The sequence below is a fragment of the Oryx dammah genome, unplaced genomic scaffold (assembly GCF_014754425.2).
Source record: "Oryx dammah isolate SB20612 unplaced genomic scaffold, SCBI_Odam_1.1 HiC_scaffold_16, whole genome shotgun sequence".
Classification (NCBI taxonomy): Eukaryota; Metazoa; Chordata; class Mammalia; order Artiodactyla; family Bovidae; genus Oryx; species Oryx dammah.
Genome location: NW_024070200.1, coordinates 8,954,293 through 8,974,333, shown reverse-complemented (window position 1 = coordinate 8,974,333; position 20,041 = coordinate 8,954,293). Strand labels below are relative to the sequence as shown.

Below are 20,041 nucleotides of genomic sequence, written 5' to 3'. Positions count from 1 at the left end.
CAGCATCAGTCCTTACAATGAATATTCAGGACTGATTTCCTTTAGGGTGGACTGGTTGGATCTCCTTGCAGCCCAAGGGACTCTTAAGAGTCTTCTCCAACACCACAGTTCAAAAGCATCAATTCTTTGGCGCTTATCTTTCTTTATAGTCCAACTCTCACATCCATACATGACCACTGGAAAAACCATAGCTTTGACTAGACGGACCTTTGTTGGTGAAGTAATGTCTCTTTTTAATATGCTGTCTAGGCTGGCCATGGCTTTTCTTCCAAGAAGTAAGCGTATTTTAATTTCATGTCTGCAGTCACCATCTGCAGTGATTTTGGAGCCCAAGAAAATAAAGTCTCTCACTGTTTCCACTGTTTCCCCTTCTATTTGCCATGAAGTGATGGGACCAGATGCCATGATCTTAGTTTTCTGAATGTTGAGTTTTAAGCCAACTTTTTCACTCTCCTCTTTCACTTTCATCAAGAGGCTCTTTAGTTCTTCTTCACTTTCTGCCATAAGGGTGGTGTCATCTGCATATCTGCGGTTGTTGATGTTTCTCTGTAGGTTGAGTTAATTCCAGCGGCTGGTTTGCATCCCCCACATTCTTCTTGCTGTGAGCTGGGAATTCGGGGCTTGGCTTGCCCTCTGTCTTTCTTCCCCTCCTCCTGCCTCACCCACACACTTACTTTCCTCCTCGGCCAGGCATCTCTTCCCTCCCCCTCACTGCCAGCCCCAGGGAATCTGCCCACCACCAGCCCATCAACACACATCTGTCCAAAGAGGAATAAGCCCCCCATCCCGTCCACCCCCAAAACATCAGAGGGTCCAAGATGCTCTCTGGGGGAGGGAGTGAGCCGAGGGCTCCCGGATGCCCCAGCACACCCCTGCAGCCCATTTCCCCAGCTCATTGCTTGTTTGCTACAGATTCTAGAGTTGGAAGGAAAATACTGAGCTCCTTATTCCAGAGTTTGAAAAAGTTCTTTTCAGGGATGCACCATCTTAAAGCAGTAAAACTGAAGTGGCAAGAACCATCAACTACTACTGCTAATAATAGTAGTGGTAACAGTCATTGCTAGAGAGTCGGTTGCTTATTAAATTAGTAACCATGTGGTGCCAGGCCCTGTGCTTAACACCCAGGGCCAAGCATTGAGCTCAGGTCTTTACATCTGAAAGCTCATGAAGTCCTCACAGCATCCCAAGGAGGGAAGTGCTCTCATTGGTCCCATCTTACAGCTGAGAAACATAGGGCTCAGAGAGGGTGAGGGACTCTTCTCCGGTCACACAGCTCTGCGGTAGCCAAGTTGGGTGTTGAAATCCAGACGGCCCGACCCCTCGTCCTGCCCTTTCTCTCTGTTGGGGTAGCTGGGGTTTGGTATAATCTGTTGCCATTGGGCATCTGTGTTATCGCCCCAGGTTTAAGTCAGTGAGTTCACTCAAAGAGCTGCCTGCTCTTGGTTAAGTGACAAACGGCAAACGGGGCCACCAGGACAGCCGAGAGCGATCGCTCAGGCTGGGTGTGAGGAATATCCGATCTGCAGTAGCAAATGTGATGCTTGTGGGTGTGTGTTTAATTTACTGTGGTTTCTTTTAAGTAGAGCTTGTTAGCCACAGTATAACCAGTGTATAACAGATGATGCCTGAGGGTGAGCAAGATTTAAGGAAATAAACGCCTCGCACAATTCCCCAGCTTTCTCACTCATTCTCAAAGAGGTAACTCCTTCACAACTGAGTCATCTATCTCGGTAACAACACATCTCCTTAATGAGAAAAGTGAAAATGAAAGTCGCTCAGTTGTGTCCGACTCTTTGCGACCCCATTGACTATACAGTCCATGGAATTCTCAAGGCTAGAATACTGGAGTGGGTAGTCTTTCCCTTCTCCAGGGGATCTTCCCAACCCAGGAATTGAACCGGGATCTCCTGCATTCCAGGCAGATTCTTTAACAACTGAGCTGTCAGGGAAAATTCCTGATAATAAATCCTCTCTCCATCTGCCTTGGGCCTCTGGCACCTTTTGAAGTCAAAAGCCCTCGCAGGCAGCTTTCTTATCTGCTTACTGCTTCTCTCCAACAAGTCGCTTCCCTTACTGAGTGCCTGCGGTGTGCACATCACCTCTGAACTTCCCCATGGTCTGGCAGTCCGGGGGCTGCCTCACACACATCAGATGAGGAAAATGGGCTTGGGGCGAGGTAGTATGCCTGTGGCCACACCCTCCATGGAAGACAGAGCCTGAATCTGCACCCTAGCCGGAACCCCAGCCCTTCTTCCCACTTCACTTATGTGATGAGTGTCACGGTCTTTGCTCCCAATTCATCAGGACAGAAAGCCAAAAGGACCAGTGGTTCTTTGTCTTACTCACCCTTTCACTTATCTGCCTTTCTTTCTTGCCTGCATGTCCCAAAAGCTGACATGGAGATTACAATCACGCATGTGTATCTTGAGGTCTCTCAAGTGGCTCAGTGGTAAAAGAATCCACCTGCAGATGCAGGGGCTGCAGGAGATACAGGTTCGATCCCTGGGTTGGGAAGATCTCCTGGAGAAGGAAATAGCAACCCACTCCGGTATTCTTGCCTGGAAAATCCCATGGATGGAGGAGCCTGGTGGGCTACAGTCCATGGGGTCGCAAAGAGTTGGATATGACTGAGCGACTTCACATTCACTTTCTTCTATTTTCTCTGCCCTGTTTTCTTCCCAACACACTGGGCTCTCCTTCTCTCCTGTGCCCAGGCAGGGGGCTTTGGCATGGCTTCTCAATGGATGAGAAGAGTCTTTGTCTTCAGACAGGAACACCTGTTATCACGGCTTCTTTCCAAGATGGTACCCAACATAGCCAATGAAGGATGGGGTGAGATTGCTATGAACTAGGTCCTATCTCATAGTATCAGAAGAATTTGGACGGATCAACCCCTTCTCTCTGCTTGACAGACTCCTCCCTGTCCATCTATCAGGACCGTATCAAGGGACAGCTCCTCGTGAAAACCTTCTGGAAGCTTCCCAGGACATTGGTCATGCCTTGTCTTAATGCTGTGTCTGCCCCTTTTTCCTGCACACACAGGTGTCCCTGGGGAGGAGGGGTGTGGCGATTCACCAGGACCTTTATAGGTTGAAGGAGACTCTGGTGTCTTAAAACATTAAAAACATCCCATGGAGATGCCAGTCTCTCCTGCCAAGGATGTTGTTATTTGTTTCTTGTTGTGAGTACGCTGAAAATGATTTTGTCATTTTGTCACATAGAGGAGGGGAGGTTTTGAAAATCATCCAAAAGGACCCACTTAGGGGGGTAAAGATGCTGGTGTGCTATCGTCCCATCTTACCTTCTCTCTGGTATGCACATGCTCACTGATGTAGAACGCACTCTTCAATTTTATTTCATTAGTTAATTCTGTCCGCGGCTCTCTCCCTCCCTCTGTTTCTCCCAGCTTCTCTCTTTCCCTTTCTCCTTCTCTCTTCCTGCAAAATGGGGATCATGTGTTTTTTCTCTTTGCACCTCAGGCTTTCACCCCACCCCCTGGCAAATAGTAGATGCTTGTTTAGCCAATGAACGAATGAATGAACAGTAGCATAAATTTCTCTCCATCACCCTCAGGCCCTGAGATTTTATTCTACTGGATAAAAGAGAATTTGATATAATGAGGGCCCCTTCAGGAGAGGGTGTGGACCTCCACAGGGGACGCTTAGTTGGTTGTTGAGATGCTGTGGAATTACTCAGAAGATGCTATTGAATTCACTGGGGCCAATAGGTACTAATTTATGACAACCTTTCCTGCTGTTCCCTCAGGGAGAATTTCAAAACTCCCCATCTTTGTGTTTGCTCAACTGCAAATAGTCAGTAAGGTGGCATCAACTTGAACTGGTCTTGGCTGTTTCTCCTCAAGGTTCTTAGCCAGCCTCCTCTGAAAACAAGTGATAGCCTCTGAGTTCTCACTGTGGACAGGGTCCCGGAAGTCTGGACCCCCACACTGCTGCCTGGCTTTTCTGTCTCCAAGGCAAGTGTTCTCTTTATTCCTCGTAATCAAAGATGATGGGTTCTGATGAGACAGTGTTTTCTCCTGCTGCTTTGTGCTGAGTTTCTATGGCAACGGTTTCAAAGATGGTGAATTTGATTCTTCCTCTTAATTCTGTAATGCTTTCAGGCTTTCCAAAAATATCCTTATTTTCCTGGGCCTTCTGTGGATCTAGAAATATTTGGCCACAGCAAGTAGAACCACCTTCCCCTCCATGTAGCTATTGTATCAAAGAGTGCAAGGTGCAGCAAGTAATTGAGAAAATGTTTTTATAATAAAAAATTAGTTTTAGCATCTAGTCTGTGTGAATTGATGTGCTTGGCACCGGGGATTCAAAGAGAAATTAAACTCAGCTTGTGTCCTTAAAAAGCTCAGCCCTTAAGAAAGATGTACAAGCATGCAGCTAGCCATAATACAGTGTATTGATAGTATAGTGAACTTAACATTATGTACTATAATGTAACCCAAGTACAGAGCTAACTATAATATAATGTAATGTAATGTAACATAACATGATATAATGTGCTAAGTCACTTCAGTCGTGTCTAACTCTTTTGACCCCATGAAGTGTAGCCTGCCAGGCTCTTCTGTCCATGGGAATTCTCCAGGCAAGAATACTGGAGCGGGTTGCCATACTCCTTCACAGTGTCTTCCCAACCCAGGGATTGAACCCATGTCTCTTAGGTCTCCTGAATTGGCCCGCAGGCTCTTTACTGCTAATGCCACCTGGGAAGCCCTCTTGTAATGTTACTACATAGCTAACTATAATATAATGTAATGCAACATGATACAATAAATAAAATATAGTGTAATAAATGTAACATAATAAATATTTCATCAGTTGTAGGAATGAATTAGTGTGGGGCCCCAGTGGAGAAAGCCATACAGCCTAGAGTGACAATAGGGGTTAGGAGTTGGCAGATGTTGCTGGTTCCTGATCAGTTACTTATAGCTGTGCAAGCTGAGGGAAATGACTGGCCCTCTCTGAGCCCCCAGCCAGCCCCCTGGTGCTGGGCTGGTGTGAGGGTGAAATATCTCTTTGTTGAGACTTCCTGCTCATCCCTGCTGGGCCCCTGGGTGCTCAGGAGAGCCTCAGGAGAGGACATGAGCCCAGGTGGAGGACAGGTAGGCAGGTGAGCAGCCTGAGCCATGAGGTGGCTTCATGAAAATGCCTGAACATAGAGCTCAGGGGTAAGTAAGAAGGACAGTGTGGTTGATGGGATCTGACCCATCACCGTCCCTGACCAGGAAACTTTTTGAGAGTCACCGTTGCACAAGACTAATGTCACAGTGGTCCCATGCTGCGAGGGAGGCGCCAGATAAACACAGAGGTTGCTCTAAAAGTTCTCAGTGTGTCGGAACTTCCCTGGTGGTCCAGTGGTTAAGTCTTCACCTTCCAGTGCAGGAGGCGCAGGTTCGATCCCTGGTTAGCGAGCTAAGATCCCCCGTGCCTCGAAACCAAAAAGCCAAAACATAAAGCAGAAGAAATACTGTAGCAAATTCAATAAAGACTTTAAAAATCGCTGACATTAAAAAAAAAAATCTAAAACAAAAATGTTCTCTGTGTGCACTCAGCCCTGGCCCAGATGGCATTCTGCCTGGTCACATTTGGGGGTGCCGCACGGCTCCCCGCCCTCTTTGAGGGAGTAAAGCATCTCTCCTCTTGGTCGTGCACAGCATCAGCGTCACGTACAGTGGCTGTGGAGTTGGCTGTGGGGCGACGCTTCACCCCTCACATACATGGTGGTGGGACCCGGGGGGTTCGTTGTACATGATAAAATGCAGCCATGCCCATAAGATGCCCAGGACATACCTGGCATAGAGCAGGCTCTCGATAAATGTCTTTATTTCCTCCTCTTTGTCTTTAATTAAAAACTCTTCAGTGTGTTAACACTAGCCAACAGGAGTGGTGAATATTGCCATTAACTTCAGCCTCCACGGAAGAAACACTTAGGGAGGTGGGTGGCTGCCCGTGCGCTCTCAGGTTTGATGGGAGGGCAGGGCTGCTCTTTCGCCTTGTGCCCTTTGAACAAAAGAGCCAAGTGTGGAGGCCAGTTCTCTGCCGGGATAGCGTCGCCAGGTGTCAGCTGTCACGTGACTTCATGAGACAGCCCGTGGGCTTTGTGGTCCGGAGGCCTGGCTGCCAGTCCTAGGTGTGTGATGCTCATTAGTGGTTTTAGACAAGATGCCCAAAGCCTGGGCCTGGGGGCGGTCGCTGCAGACAAGCCCTGGCGCTGATCCTGACCCTGAGCTTCTGTGGAAGGAGGCAGAGCCCTCCTGCGGATAGCCTCAGAGGGAGGAGAAAAGGATTTCCCACTTTCCAGGCAGCCCAAAGCAGGTCTGTGTGGAGCTCTTAGATTCTGCCTTTATCAGAACAGGCACGTGTCTGGGGTCACGTGAGGCATCCGCTGGTTGGCATGGCTGGTGGAGAAGGTGGGCAGAACACAGCTGTGGTTGTTAGCCCAGTTAAATTTGAATGTCAGATAATTTTTTACTACACATATAAGTTTTTTGCTCAAAATATGTCTAATATGACATTACAGATATACCAAAATTATTTAGGGCTTCCTAGGGGCCGTCAACCCACTCCAGTACTCTTGCCTGGAAAATCCCATGGACAGAGGGGCCTGGTGGGCTACAGTCAATGGGGTCACGAAGAGTCGGACACGACTGAGCGACCTCACTTTCACTTTTCACTTTCATGCATTGGAGAAGGAAATGGCAACCCACCGCAGTACTCTTGCTTGGAGAATCCTAGGGATGGCGGAGCCTGGTGGGCTGCCGTCTATGGGGGTCGCACAGAGTCGGACACGACTGAAGCGACTTAGCAGCAGCAGCAGGTGGCGCTAGTGGTAAAGACTCCGCCAGCCAACGCAGGAGACAGAAGACACACAGAAGTTTGATCCCCGGGTCCGGAAGATCCCCTGGAGGAGGGCATGACAGCCCACTCCAGTATTCTTGCCTGCAGAATCCCATGGACAGAGGAGCCTGGTGGGCTACAGTCCACAGGGTCACAGAGTCAGACACTATTGAAGCGACTCCACACACAGAGACACATACACAAAATTATTTTACTCCAGTTCAGTCGCTTAGTCGTGTCTGATTCTTTGCGACCCCATGGACTGCAGCACACCAGGCCTCCTTGTCCATCACCAAGTCCCAGAGTATTTTACTACTATTGTACAAAAAAATTATTTTGTTGTTTATCTGAAATTCACATTTAACTGGGTGCCCTGTATTTTGTCTGAGGAATATTTAAAACATTTTATTGGCACCTAGTTGATTTACAATGTTGTGTTCATTTTAGGAGGACAGCAAAGTGAATCAGCTATATATATATACATATATCTGCTCTTTTTTTAGATTCTTCGCCCATGTAGGCTATTACAGAGTATACTGTCAAAGTCCTTATTAGTTCTGAGGACTTTATCTAAGTGATTATCTGACGATCTCACCACTCAGGTCTCACTTTACAGCCATTTATAAGTGACTCTGGGCTTCTTAGTGTCTGCCAGCCTTCTGAGCACTGGGCTTGAACCTTGGCGATGGCTCATCTGAGCTTCCTCCCTGGTGAACGAGGCTCGGAAAGAGGGGCAGGGCTGCAGCGGCCAGACCCCAAGTCTCCTGGCCCCAAGGGATGCAGGACAATAGGAATGTTTTTGTGTGTTAGTTGCTCGGTTGTGTAGCCCGCCAGGCTCCTCCGTCCATGCGATTCTCCCGGCAAGCGTACTGGAGTGGGTTGCCATTTCCTTCTCCACGGGATCTTCCTGACCCAGGGATCGAACCCTGGTCTCCTGCATTGCAGGCAGATTCTTTACCCTCTGAGCTACCAGGAATGTTTTTACTCTAGTACAAATTTAACTTTCTCATCTGCAGTGTCGGAGTCACCGTGCGGCACGTGTGGCCAAGCGTGGTGTGGACTGGCTCCAGGGGGGCTTGGCTGCCGTGGACACTGGGGCCCCGTCCTCCAGAGTCTAGCTGAATCTATGTGTGCCTGGGCCGGGACCCTGCAGTGCCAGGGTCCTGAGGAGGGCCTTCGAGGGGGCAGAGTTCGGTGGAGCCCAGGGCACAGCCAGCAAGCTCCCTTCATCAGCCGCTGCCAACAAACCCACCCTCCTCTGCAAGATGTTCGTTATCCAGGAAAGTGTCTGGCTGCGCTCTGGTGACCGCTCTTTGAAGATTTTCTTTTGAAAGCATCTTCTGCTCCTTCCCTTGGAAGGGCCCAGCTTAAGGGAGATTTATGTCACTTCTGACTCCTCCAGATGGGACCTGGAGGCCTTGCCTCCATGGAGCAGCGCTGCTGTAGGGGGTGGAGTGGGCACTGCAGGGACCCTGGAGGACGGGGCCCCAGTGTCCATGAAAGCCACGCCCTCCTGGAGCCCTTCCACGCCATGATGGGCCACACATGACACACGGTGACCCCAACATGGAAGGACGGGCACCCCACGGCAGGGCACCATCCTGGCTTCCGAGGGGTCTGGTCCTAACCATCTCATGTATGGTGCTCTCATTGAAAGCACTGAACTGATGTTTAAACCGCCAGAAGGCGACAGGCATCCATATGCCCACCAACCAGAACAGACCCCTTTTAATATTTAATCGTGCTTCCTCATCTTTCTTTTCTTAGAATAACATATTACAAACAGAATCAGTCTCCTTCCCCCCATCTCCTCCTTTCTTCGATAAAGTGCAGCTGCTGCTGCTGTTGTAAATCTGGCTGCTATGTTTACCATCCTTGTCTGTACATTTACATATATGCGGATCCATGCATAATATATAGGATTATTTTTAAGGCATGTGTTTTTAATTTCAGGGATGATAACTAAGTTTATCTCAAGACTTGCTTTTTCCTCCCAAAAAGTGTTTTTCACATAGTATAAGGCCCTCCCAGCATCTCCCTTCTTCTATGAGGCTGTCTACGCATTTTTCCCCCCTTTTTTTTAAATTAATTTATTTATTTTTGGCCATGCTGGGTCTTCGTTGCTGTGTGCGGGCTTCCTCTAGTTGTGGCTTCTGATTGTGGTGGCTTCTCCTGTTGAGGAGTACAGGCTTCAGGACACACGGCTTCACTAGCTGTGACTCTCCAGCTCTAGAGCACAGGCTTAGTAGTTGAGTGCATGGGCTTAGTTGCTCTGAGGCATGTGGAATCTTCTCGACCCGTGTTCCCTGCAGTGTAGGCAGATTCTTAACCATGGGGCCACCAGAGAAGCCCCTCCCCAGTTTTAAATGAAAAATCTGAACCTCAGATTAAGAAATGGGTCTTGAGCCCACAAAAAGGGAAATGTTGGCTCCAGGCCCAAATCTCAGCATGTCTGTGGGATTCTTGGCCGATGGCCCTGGAATTCATTCACTCACCAAGTGTTACAGTTTGGAGTGTCTGCCCTGTTCTAGGCTCTAAGACACTGGGGGAAGGAGGGAAGGTCCCCACCGTCCTGGCAGTTATAGTCAGGAAATCTGTGCAGGTAACACTGACCTTCAACACTCTGTTCTGCTGTCCCCGCTTCAATAAGCCAACAAGACTTTTTCCAATCTTGACAAGGTCGTCTCTGATGAGGAAATGAGTTCCCTGCTCCCACCCCCATCCTCTACCCCATGCAGTGTCCTGCTGATTGCTAGCATCTAACTGAGCAAGGGGCTTCCCGGGTGGCTCAGTGGTAAAGAACCCGCCTGCCAAGAAGGAGACGCGGGTTCGATCCCTGGGTGGGGAAGATCCCCTGGAGAAGGAAATGGCAAGCCGCTTCAGTATTCTTGCCTGGGGAATTCCCATGGACGGAGGAGTTTGGCGGGCTCCAGTCCATGGGGTCGCAAGAGGGCTGAACACAGCTTAGCAACTAAATGAGCAAGAGAAGAGTTCTTCTCTTATTATTTCTCCTCAAGCCATGCTCGTTTCTGCATGATGGACCTCCTGGTGTTTGAAGTTAGAAATCATCACCCCCAGATCTGAGTCGTGAACTCATCCAGGCCACTCATCCCCTCCTCAGGGGTCCAGTGACGACACCTGCCCACGGGTATGAGAAGGCCCCGTTACTCATCTCCATAAGGGTGTGACATCCAGAGGTCAGTTCCGAAAGCAGCCTAAAATTAGACCTGGCTGGCTGGAGGGGCTTTCAGAAAGACCTTCCAGAGGCTTCTGGGTTCACCTGACTCTGAAGTGACTTTAGCCATTTCCCCCGTTCTTACCAGGAGTCAGTTTCTAGTCAGATCTTCCCAACTCCCAGATGGTGGAATTGAGGCCAACCGTTTTTGGTTTTCTATTCATGGGATTTTGCTGCCTACAGTTATTTTCATGTCTTACCCGGCACTTTGAAGTAGACTTTGTTTCACAAAAGGGAAAAACCATCAAAACCAACAAACCTGAGAAGATGGATTGAGCAACAGTGCTGACTGGACTCAGAGCATCTCTTGACAGGCAGTCTCGACAAAACCTGTGGGGGTGTGGAGGGTGGTCTGTACAGTCACAAAGAAGCATCTGATTAACTGCACAAAAACTCACACCCGGAAAGGCCAGGTTCCCAACTCCCTCACTTTAGCTGAAGCAGCTGAATAACCGAGAATACTCTTGGTTTTGAATTACTACACAAAGAGGAGAAGAAAAGAATATTCGGAATGACTGAGTGACCAGTGCCACATTTTATTTATCCTAGATGACCTGATTCCCTCCTTGGGAGAATCCAGTGGTTCCACCGTATCATCTCCGTCACTTACAGGGAAGGAAATGGGGGCGAGTTGGGTAAATGATTTGCTCGGCTGTACTCTCTGTAACAAAGCAGGGTTCACCCCCCAGTCTTTCTGACACCAGAGCCCACCCCTCCCCCATACCCCGAGGTGGCAGAATCAGACACGGGCTGTGACCCTGAGGTTTAGGTCAGAGAGGGGCTCACCGTGGAGAACGAGCTGTCCCATCGCCCGGGAGCTCTGGGATCAGGGGTAGGAAATCGGCCGTCTGCTGATTTCAAGTTCAGCGGTTCCACACGGTTGTCCTTGTTGCCTTCTCTGCGGTACGGATGGGGGTGAGGGGGCTGAGATGAGTGGGCCGTGGCCTTGCCTTCAAGAGTTCCCCATGTGGTGGGAGATCCACCTCCAGTTAGCCAGGCCTGTGGTGGGCACCTTACGTGGCAGAGATCTTGCAGACGTGAGGAACGCTAAGGCTCTTGAGATGGGAGATGGCCCGAGGGAGCCCAGTGTAATGAGTGCAGTCAGACTTCTGACCTCCAGAACTGTAAGATAATACATGCGTGTCATTTTAATTTTTTATTTTTGCCACACCGAGTGCCCGGTGGAACTTCCCTGACTTGGGGGGAGGGACGGCCGGGATTGAACCCATGCCCCCTACAGGGGGAGCATAGAGTCTTAACCACTAGAGCACCAGGGAAGTCAAATGTGTGTCGCTTTAAGCCACTGAGTTTGTGGCAATAGGAAATTGAAACGACATTACCCACAGAACTGGACGGGGCACAGGTGAGGCCTCTGGGGGGGAAGTTAGCAGCCCCTTTGCAAGTAGGTGGCAGGGCTGTGTCAGCCTGGGGGGCTGCTCTCTCCTGCCCCCACCAAAGGCTCTGGCCGGTGCCCCAACTTTTCCCCCAAATATTCGGATGAAAATACCCACTGTACCTTCATATGCGCTGAAGAGAGGAGAGGGACATCAGGCTAACGTCCAGAGATCTCGACAGAAGTGGAGTCAGGGGGCAGGGAGTGGTCTGTCTAAGAACCCAGGCCCTGGGGGGTCAGGGGAAGGAGAGGCTGAAATGGTCGCTGGGCAGAGGACAACGCGTGTGTGATTAATTCCAGGGAGGGGCGTGCAGCAGAGGTGTCAGGGAACGGGGCTGAACCAACCTCGAAGTCCAGGCTTGCTCAGGAGGGAGAAATTCAGCTTCTGGCCTGGCCTGAGCCCCACTTTCTAAGAGGCCACCAGCTAATAGTGTCTGCGGCCTCACCTGATGTAAGGGTGGGCGGGTCAGATGAAGATCCTGGAGAAGGGAGGTGCCATGTCAGGGCTGCTGGAGGAGAGAGTACTCCCCGAGGTTGGGGTGGGATCAGTGGGGAGAGGCTGGAGGGGTAGAATCGGCCAACAATGTTGTCAGTCTAGGTTGAGGGTGGTTGTCACTCATCTGTCAATCAGCAGGATTTATCAGGCACCACTGTGCTGATGATCTGGGCAAGGCTTTAGAAATTCCACGATGAGAAGTAACTTCTCTGCTCCTTGCTAAGAACTTCCAGACCTCTGGGGGGTCAAAATAAGAACTGCATCTTGAGACAGGAGCCCCCAAAGAGAGGTTGTGCTCTTGGGGGTACACAGGATGGAAGGCTATAGTGGACAGGACCATTAGCTAAGATCCAAAGGGTGAGTAGGTTTCATGGGAAAGTCTGGGCCCCTCCCTGCAGGACAGTCGATCACTGCCTCTGCTGACCCCCTAGAATGGATGTGCGTGATTCATCTGTAACCCATCTCATCTATATCACCAGCTGAGGTGCAAAACAAGGTCACAGCTCATTTATTTAAACTTTTGATTGTATTTTTAATAGAAGATACATTAATTATTATTCTCATTTGTGTTTGTCATCCTATTAAAATATACTAAGTATAACATACACTAATTTAATAATTTAATACACTGTTATAATAGACATGTGTAAGGAGGTTATTGTTTAATTGCTATGTCATGTCTGGCTCTTTGCAACCCCATGGACTGTAGCCCACCAGGCTTCTCTGTCCATGGAATTTCCCAGACAAGAGTACTGGAGTGGATTGCCATTTCCTTCTCCAGGGGATCTTCCCAACCCAGGGATTGAACCCACGTCTCCTGCATTGGCAGGCGGGTTCTACACCACCGAGTCCCCAGGGAAGCCCAGAAAGAAATATACATAGAAGTAAAAAGATCATATCAGGTAATCCCACTGTTCAGTTAGCCAGTTCACATCTAGTGTCTTTCCAGATTTTTTTTGATGCACATGTCCCTGGTGTCTCATACGGTAGAGAATCTGCCTGCAATGTGGGAGACCTGGGTTCAACCCCTGGCTCGGGAACATCCCCTGGAGAAGGGAATGGCAACCCACTCCAGTATTCTTGCCTAAAGAATCCCCATGGACAGAGGAGCCTGGTGGGCTACAGTCTATGGTGTTGCAAAAAGTTGGAACAACTAATACACACACACACACATACATGTATAAATATTTTTACAAAAATATCATACTGTTAATACCATTTATAATGTTATTGTGGTATCTGTATTTTACTTGACTTACATATAGGTCTGTATCATTAAGACTGTGTAATGCTGGATAGACACACCAGAATTTATTTAATTCCCTCCACTGAACTTTTTGTGTAATATTTAGACAACATCTTTTGTGTATCTCTGGTATAATTGTTTCCCTAGGATAAAGTTCTAGAAATAGAACTGCAAGGTCTAAGAAAGGAGGACCCATATATAAATGCAGCCCCAGATAAATTCTCACAAAGTGAACTCACCCCTGTGACTTGCAGCACCACCCAGCAATACAGCCGCCCCCCGCCCGCTCCCCCCCCCCCCCCCCGGAGAAGGATCAGCAGGCGGCCTCTCCTGGTCGCCCCCTGGTGGCTTCTGTATGTCACAACCGCTCCCAGTTTGACACCTGTCTGGTCCCCACCTAAATAAAGGACCGAGCTGTGCTGTGGATGAAATGCCAAGCTCCTCTGAGCATGAGCCAGTCAAAGGCTGCTCTTTGCAGCCCCCACAGATGCTCAAAAGCATCCGTTGCCCCAGTCACAGGGCATCCTTTAAAAAGAGGCCACTGAGATTCAGAGCAGCCTGCACATGGAACTGCCTGCAAGTAGCCTCTCTGTGTGAACTCTCTAGTGGTTCGGGTTCCCCTCAGATATTCTCTCTCTTTTATTCCATCCCTCCCTCCTCCCCCTCTTTTTTGCTCCTTCTTTCCTGCTCTCATCCCCAGCTGGAGCGTGGACCCCCAGAAGCAGGGGCCTCCCCTATCTGGCTCACCACTGCAGAGTCTAGAACTGTGGCCCCCAATTAATAGTCCCTAGTTGGAGAAGGAAATGGCAACCCACTCCAGTGTTCTTGCCTGGAGAATCCCAGGGACGGGGGAGCCTGGTGGGCTGTCGTCTCTGGGGTCGCACAGAGTTGGACACGACTGAAGCGACTTAGCAGCAGCAGCAGCAGCAGTACAAGTCAGACGAGCGGCTCAGTGAGGCGGTCCCCACTCTGCTCCCGTTGTCCCCCAGGCAGTACACACATCCCCATTGGAGCATGGTCCCGGGGGGCAGTGATTGTGCCAGGACCCAGTACTGAGTCTGATCTAGGAATGGGGAAGGCTGTGAATATAGCAGGAAGCACCCTGGCCTCACAGTCAGACACACTGGTCTCAGACTTGACTCCAGCACAGATGAGTGCAGTGGTCTTGACCTTTACTTACCTATCTGTGAAATAGGGGTACCATGGTACCCTGCAGCTGGAGAACCGAATGATTAAGTGAGAGTGTTTTAAGATCTCCAGCACATTCCCTGACCATAGCTGGGTCTCTGTAGGGGCAGTAGTAGTAGCAGCTTGGTAAATGGTATCCAAGGAAGGCTTAACGGTCTAGTGCTCATTCATTCATGTGCCATTAAAAAAAGTTTATTATGGGCCTAAAAGTTGCCAAGGGGTTTCCCTGGTGGCTCAGTGGTATAGAACCCACCTGCCGATGTGGCTGACTCAGGTTCGATCCCTGGGTCGGGAATATCCCCCGGAGAAGGAAATGGCATCCCACTCCAGTATTCTTGCCTGAGAAATGCTATGGACAGAGGAGTCTGGTGGACTGCAGTCTAAACAATGACAGTAGCTGCCAAAGCCAACTCTGGGACTTAAGGCGTATCAGCCTGTAAATGTCTGGAAGGGTCTGGACGGCCTGGACATTGATCTTCTGGACCATATCCAGGGCCAAGCCTTCCCCTTGAGCAACCCACCTCCCCAACACCCCCCCTCCACCACCACCCCGTCACCGAGTCTCAGGAGCAAAAGCCTTTACAAAGAAGGAGAAGCTCTGATCCCTAGAGTGCAAACATGTGGCATCTTCCTGGGCGGTAAAGCAGGGCTGGGGAATTAGTCACCCTTCTGAGAATTCTGTCCTGAGCACTAGAAGCTCTGAAACAGTCATAGCCGTTGACTGGGAAATTGTGTACCTGGGTCTGCGCCAAAAAACAATATGCACATGCGAGCGTGTGCAGACCCCCGAGTGTGTGAACAAGGGTGTTGTGGTTGCTGTTTAGTCACAAAGTCATGTCCAGCTCTTCGTGACCCCATGGACTGCAGCACGCCAGGCCTCCCTGTCCTTTACCATTTCCCAGAGTTTGCCCAAGTTCATGTCCATTGAATCAGTGATGCCGTCCAACCACTTTGTCACCCCCTTCTCCTCCTGCCTTCAGTCTTTCCCAGCATCAGGGTCTTTTCCAATGACCAGCGTGGCTGGCTCAGGTTCGATCCCTGGGTCGGGAATATCCCCTGGAGAAGGAATCAGGTTTGGATCAGGTGGCCAAAGTATTAGAGCTTCAGCTTCAACATCAGTCCTTCCAAAGAGTATTCAGGGTTTATTTCCTTTAAGATTGACTGGTTAGATCTCCTTGCTATCCAAGGGACTCAAGAGTTTTCTCCAACACTACAGTTCAAAAGCATCAATTCTTCGGCACTCTGCCTTCCTTATTGTCCAACTCTCACATCCTTACATGACTACTGGAAAGATCATGGCCTTGACTATCCTGACCTTTGTCGGCAAAGCAATATCTTTGCTTTTTAACACACTGTCTGGGTTTGCCATATTTATAATAGGAAAACACCCAAATTCCTAAATCTCCAGTTCTGGGGAAATGATTAAATTATGGCTTGTATTTAGGATAGAATATTATACAACTGTAAAATTGCATTTTGATAGCCTTTAAAATACAGGAGTATAAAACGACATGTTTAAAGGTTTTCTCTCTCATACACACACACACACATAAAAAAAATTAGAAAGGAAAATTTCACAATATTAAGTGATTATCCCAAAGTGGTGAAATTGCGATTCTCTTTTTCCCTCTCCTTTTGTATTTTCTTAATGTTCTGTGCTGAGCCCATATTATTTTTACAGTTAGGAGAAGAATAAAGACACGTGCAGATGTGTGCTGTCCCTGGGACAGGACCTGGTGTTTAGAGAGGGAGGGTCTATACTACCCAGTGAATTGCCAACTAGCCATGGGATTGTCTGCTGAACACAGACAATTGTCTGCTGAACAAAGGCCCCTGGGGGCCTTAAAATTTTCAAATGCAAGGTTGCCATGAACGTCTGCCTCAAAAGGTTGCTGTGAGCGCTCGTTTTTCTAGCTGAAAAGATGTGCTGTCATTTATTTAAAAGGCCAGACAAGCCTGGTTTAGTGCTGTATCTTCACGCGGGTCTGCCCGGCCAGCCACCCTCCTCTCTGCGGGCGGCCCTCCAGGCCCCGGCCCTGGTTAATTCTCTCTCTCTCCTTCTTCCCAGCTCCCCATGATGGGAGGCGCCTTCATGGACTCGCCCAACGAGGACTTCAGCACCGAGTACTCCCTCTTTAACTCCTCCACCAACGTGCACGCGGCCTCCAACGGCCAAGGGCAGCCGGAGGAGCCGCCCAGGTCCTCCAACGACGCGGTGCTGCTCTGGATCGCCATCATAGCGACGCTGGGGAACATCGTGGTGGTGGGGGTGGTGTACGCCTTCACCTTCTGAGCCGCGGGGGCTCCGGGCCGGCCCGCCTGCGCTGCGCTTGCCGCCCGCTGGCCTCTGACCGCACCCATGTTCTAGAACCACGAGTTCTGACCGGGGGCACAGCCTCTCAAGCGGAGCGACCATGCATCCGGAATTTTCCCCCAAGCAGCCCCGATTTCAAAAACCCCCTCCTGTGGTTCTGCTCATCTAGAAAATTTGGAAGCCTGGACATCCGGCCCCTGGAGGCACGACAAGGCAAAACCTTCGAGGAACAGGTTGGAAAATTCTTGAAACCGCATTCCACGGACATGAGATCGGAGGGAACAGCCAAGTTTGGTTTAAAGTACAGACATGATGGGATGGTCCCTTGCTGGTACTAAGTCATCATTCACGTGTCTTGTTTTTACGCAAACGTGTTAATATCACACCTGGGTTGTGGGGTGCTGGGGCAAGGGCGGCCTTCAGGACCCGGGTGTTTCCAGCCCAATCTGATTTCTCACTCGCCCCCTCGGAATATCGGTGGTGGTCCCTGGAAATGTCATAGAACATTCCTCCTTTGACTTGGAAATGGCGTCTTTGATGCCAGTCACCTGACCCCTTATGAAACCCAAGGATGGGGGAATTCCTGGTGACGTGGCTCTCAGGGGTGGTAGTGGTGGTGATTTTTATCTGCCGGATGGACTTTCTCGTCTTTGTAAAGAGAAGAGAAGGCGCCTTTAAAAATTAGACCTGCCAGGTGGATAACTCTTCTGGCTACCTGCCCAAGAGGCTCTTTCTTCTCTGAGAAGTGACGGAACTCTAGAGATGAGGTCTGTGCATCTCCTGAATTGGTGGGTGGGAGAGAGAGGGGCTTGACTTGCCTTTGGTCCCAGAGTACTGAACAGCAGCGGTCAAGAGCAGGAGAGACATTTCCTGACTGTGATTTCAAGGCTGTCTCTGCCCCACCTCAGCCCTTCTTGAGCACATTCCTGCCTTCTCAGCTGCCCTGGGTGGGGAGGGACTATCCAGATGGTTCCGAAGCTGTGTGCAGGGTGGGAAGGGCGTTAAGACACCCACACTTCAAACTCCGCTAGGCTACCGTGCACTTTTGCAGGTGTAATTGTGATCTGCCTGAGTCAGTTTCTTGATATGCTTAAAAATAAGTGGCTGGGGAATCCTGGCTAGCCTGGGAGCCCTCTCATTAAGACCACAGGCCTGTTGGCTTTTGAGTGCACCCACGTGCCGGGGGAGATTCACACAGCAAAGGACTCACTTTTCTTCCGTCCTTAGGAAAGTTCATGGCAAAGCATCCCCTCCCCAAGACAGCCCTCCCTGTCCCCCAAAGAGTAGGGGGAGCTAGGACACAGGCTGGCTTGCTCACAAGCCCAGAGTGGCTTTTTCCTTGCTTCCTCCCTGCAGTTGTACAAAAGGAAATAGATGGCATAAACTCCCTCTCGGTGGCTGAGAAACTTCAAAAACTGGTAAGGAAGCCCTCATGCGTATTTGGGGACAATTGTTAAAAAAAAAGGGAAGTCTGAATTTGTTGTTACGGTGTCAGGAGAAAAGGAATATTCTTGATGAGAGGCGAAGGGACATCTTAAATGTCCGGAGGCGGCCGCTTGTCTCTGGGAGGTTGGCCCCGAGCTGCTGCATTAATGGGGTTACCAGCCTGACCTCCAGATGTATTTGACCTTCACTTGACCTTCAACTCAGGTGGCGGTCATGATCGCTGAGCATTAGTGTGGCCTTTGGGGACTGGGAGAAGGGATGTGGCACCACCTCCCTGGACTCTTTCTGGAACCACTGAGCGGAGCGGGCCTCGCCGTCTGTAGGCAGGACCAGCTTGGAGGCAGGGCTCGGTGGGGGCAGTTTCAAGTACAACATCTCAGCTGCTTCTCCAGTAACCTTCTCTCCGTCAAGGCCTGGGCCCTGCCTGCCCCATGAGCAAGGTCTTCCTTAGATAGACACGTGTCCTCATGAGCAAACCCAAGAAGTGGAGTCCAGAGCCAGGGTTGGGGAGACAAGCTGTCTTCATGGGGCTCACTCCCGTCCAAAAACCCCCATTCTTTGCCTTCTGAACCCACATCCCCTGGAAGCCTGAAGCCCTGTCTGAGGCAGGTAGTGGCTCCCTGTACTCAAATGGCCTGTGGGGATGACCCTGGGAGAGAAGGTTCTATGTTTGGTAACACGGGGAGGAGAAGGGAAGAGAGGAAAGGTTGACTTTTAGCTCTAAGGAGGCCTCCAACCTTCCAGGGCAGCCCTGGGGGGCCCCATGTTCACTGGGTGTTTCTGGGCACGGGAGTCTCCCCCATGAAGGTTTTCTTTCCCTTGACAAGAATGTTAGTTAAATTCAACTTTCAAGTCTCTCTCTCTCCTTAATGTCAGGGCCAGAGATGATCAGGAGTTTCAGGGACCTTCTTGTCCATACTTGACATCCATACGGATCGCAGTGTCTTACCCAGGGTCAGCCCACTCCATCTCCTATGATTTTGTTTATTTTTTTCCAGCTTCACTCAGATAACATCGGGGATCGACATGCCAGTTAATTTCCAGCCAGAGTGCGCTGTCTTCTCCCTCTGGTCCCAGAGGGGGATCTGTCTTTGATGTCAAGTAAAGGCCGTATTGCTTGAATCTGGCCAAGCCTTGTGCCCTGTTAACAGGCACAGATTGAATCTAATCTTCACCATTACCTTTGGTGGCGCTAGTGGTAAAGACCCGCCTGCCAATGCAGGAGACCTAAGAGATGCGGGTTCAACTCCTGGGTCAGGAAGACCTCCTGCAAGACGGCATGGCAACCTACCCCAGTAGTCTTGCCTGGAGAATCCCATGGACAGAGGAGCCTGGCGGGCTACAGTCCCTGGGGTTGTAGAGTCAGACACGACTGAAGTGACTGAGCATGTAGGCATCACCCTAGACATCATTGTTCCGATACACAGATAAGGGAACAGAAGCTCAGAGGAGCGGGATAACTTGCCTGAGGTCACAGCAGCAAAGTGACAATCAAGATGAGCCTGATGGTCCCAAAGCCAGGCTCTTTCTGGAACGCCATTATGCCTTTAGTGGCTGCGTGGCATCTCCAGGCACCTTTAAACCAGGCCCTGAGTCTCTAGAAGCTATTTCCCGAGGTCCCACATTGTAGTATGGCCCAGCCGGCTCTGACCTCTGCAGGTGGAAGTGTCTGACCATCCTGGGCTGGGACATGCTCAGCCTCCTTGGGAAGGGGGTCCCTGTTGCCTGCCCGCCTCTTTAAGTTGAACTCAAGTCTCTTTCCTTGGCCAGAGATGCGCCCAGAGACCAGCGTTCTTAGGACCCACGCAGAAGGGCCCTGACTCAGAGCCCCACAGGGAAGCCCACACGAGGAGGGGCTCACACAGCCAGAAT

General features: G+C 50.1%; 1 protein-coding gene across 1 annotated transcript in view; it reads left to right on the top strand.

Moving 5' to 3' along the window:
* CUNH14orf132 (chromosome unknown C14orf132 homolog) overlaps positions 1-18,177 on the top strand; it is a 50,557-nt gene extending 32,380 nt beyond the window's left edge. Inside the window, exon 3 of the mRNA XM_040257609.1 lies at positions 16,478-18,177. Within this exon, the coding sequence (XP_040113543.1) occupies positions 16,478-16,702 (225 nt within the window). The 3' untranslated portion in view covers positions 16,703-18,177. The remainder of the gene's footprint in view (positions 1-16,477) is intronic.
* Positions 18,178-20,041: the final 1,864 nt, after the last annotated feature.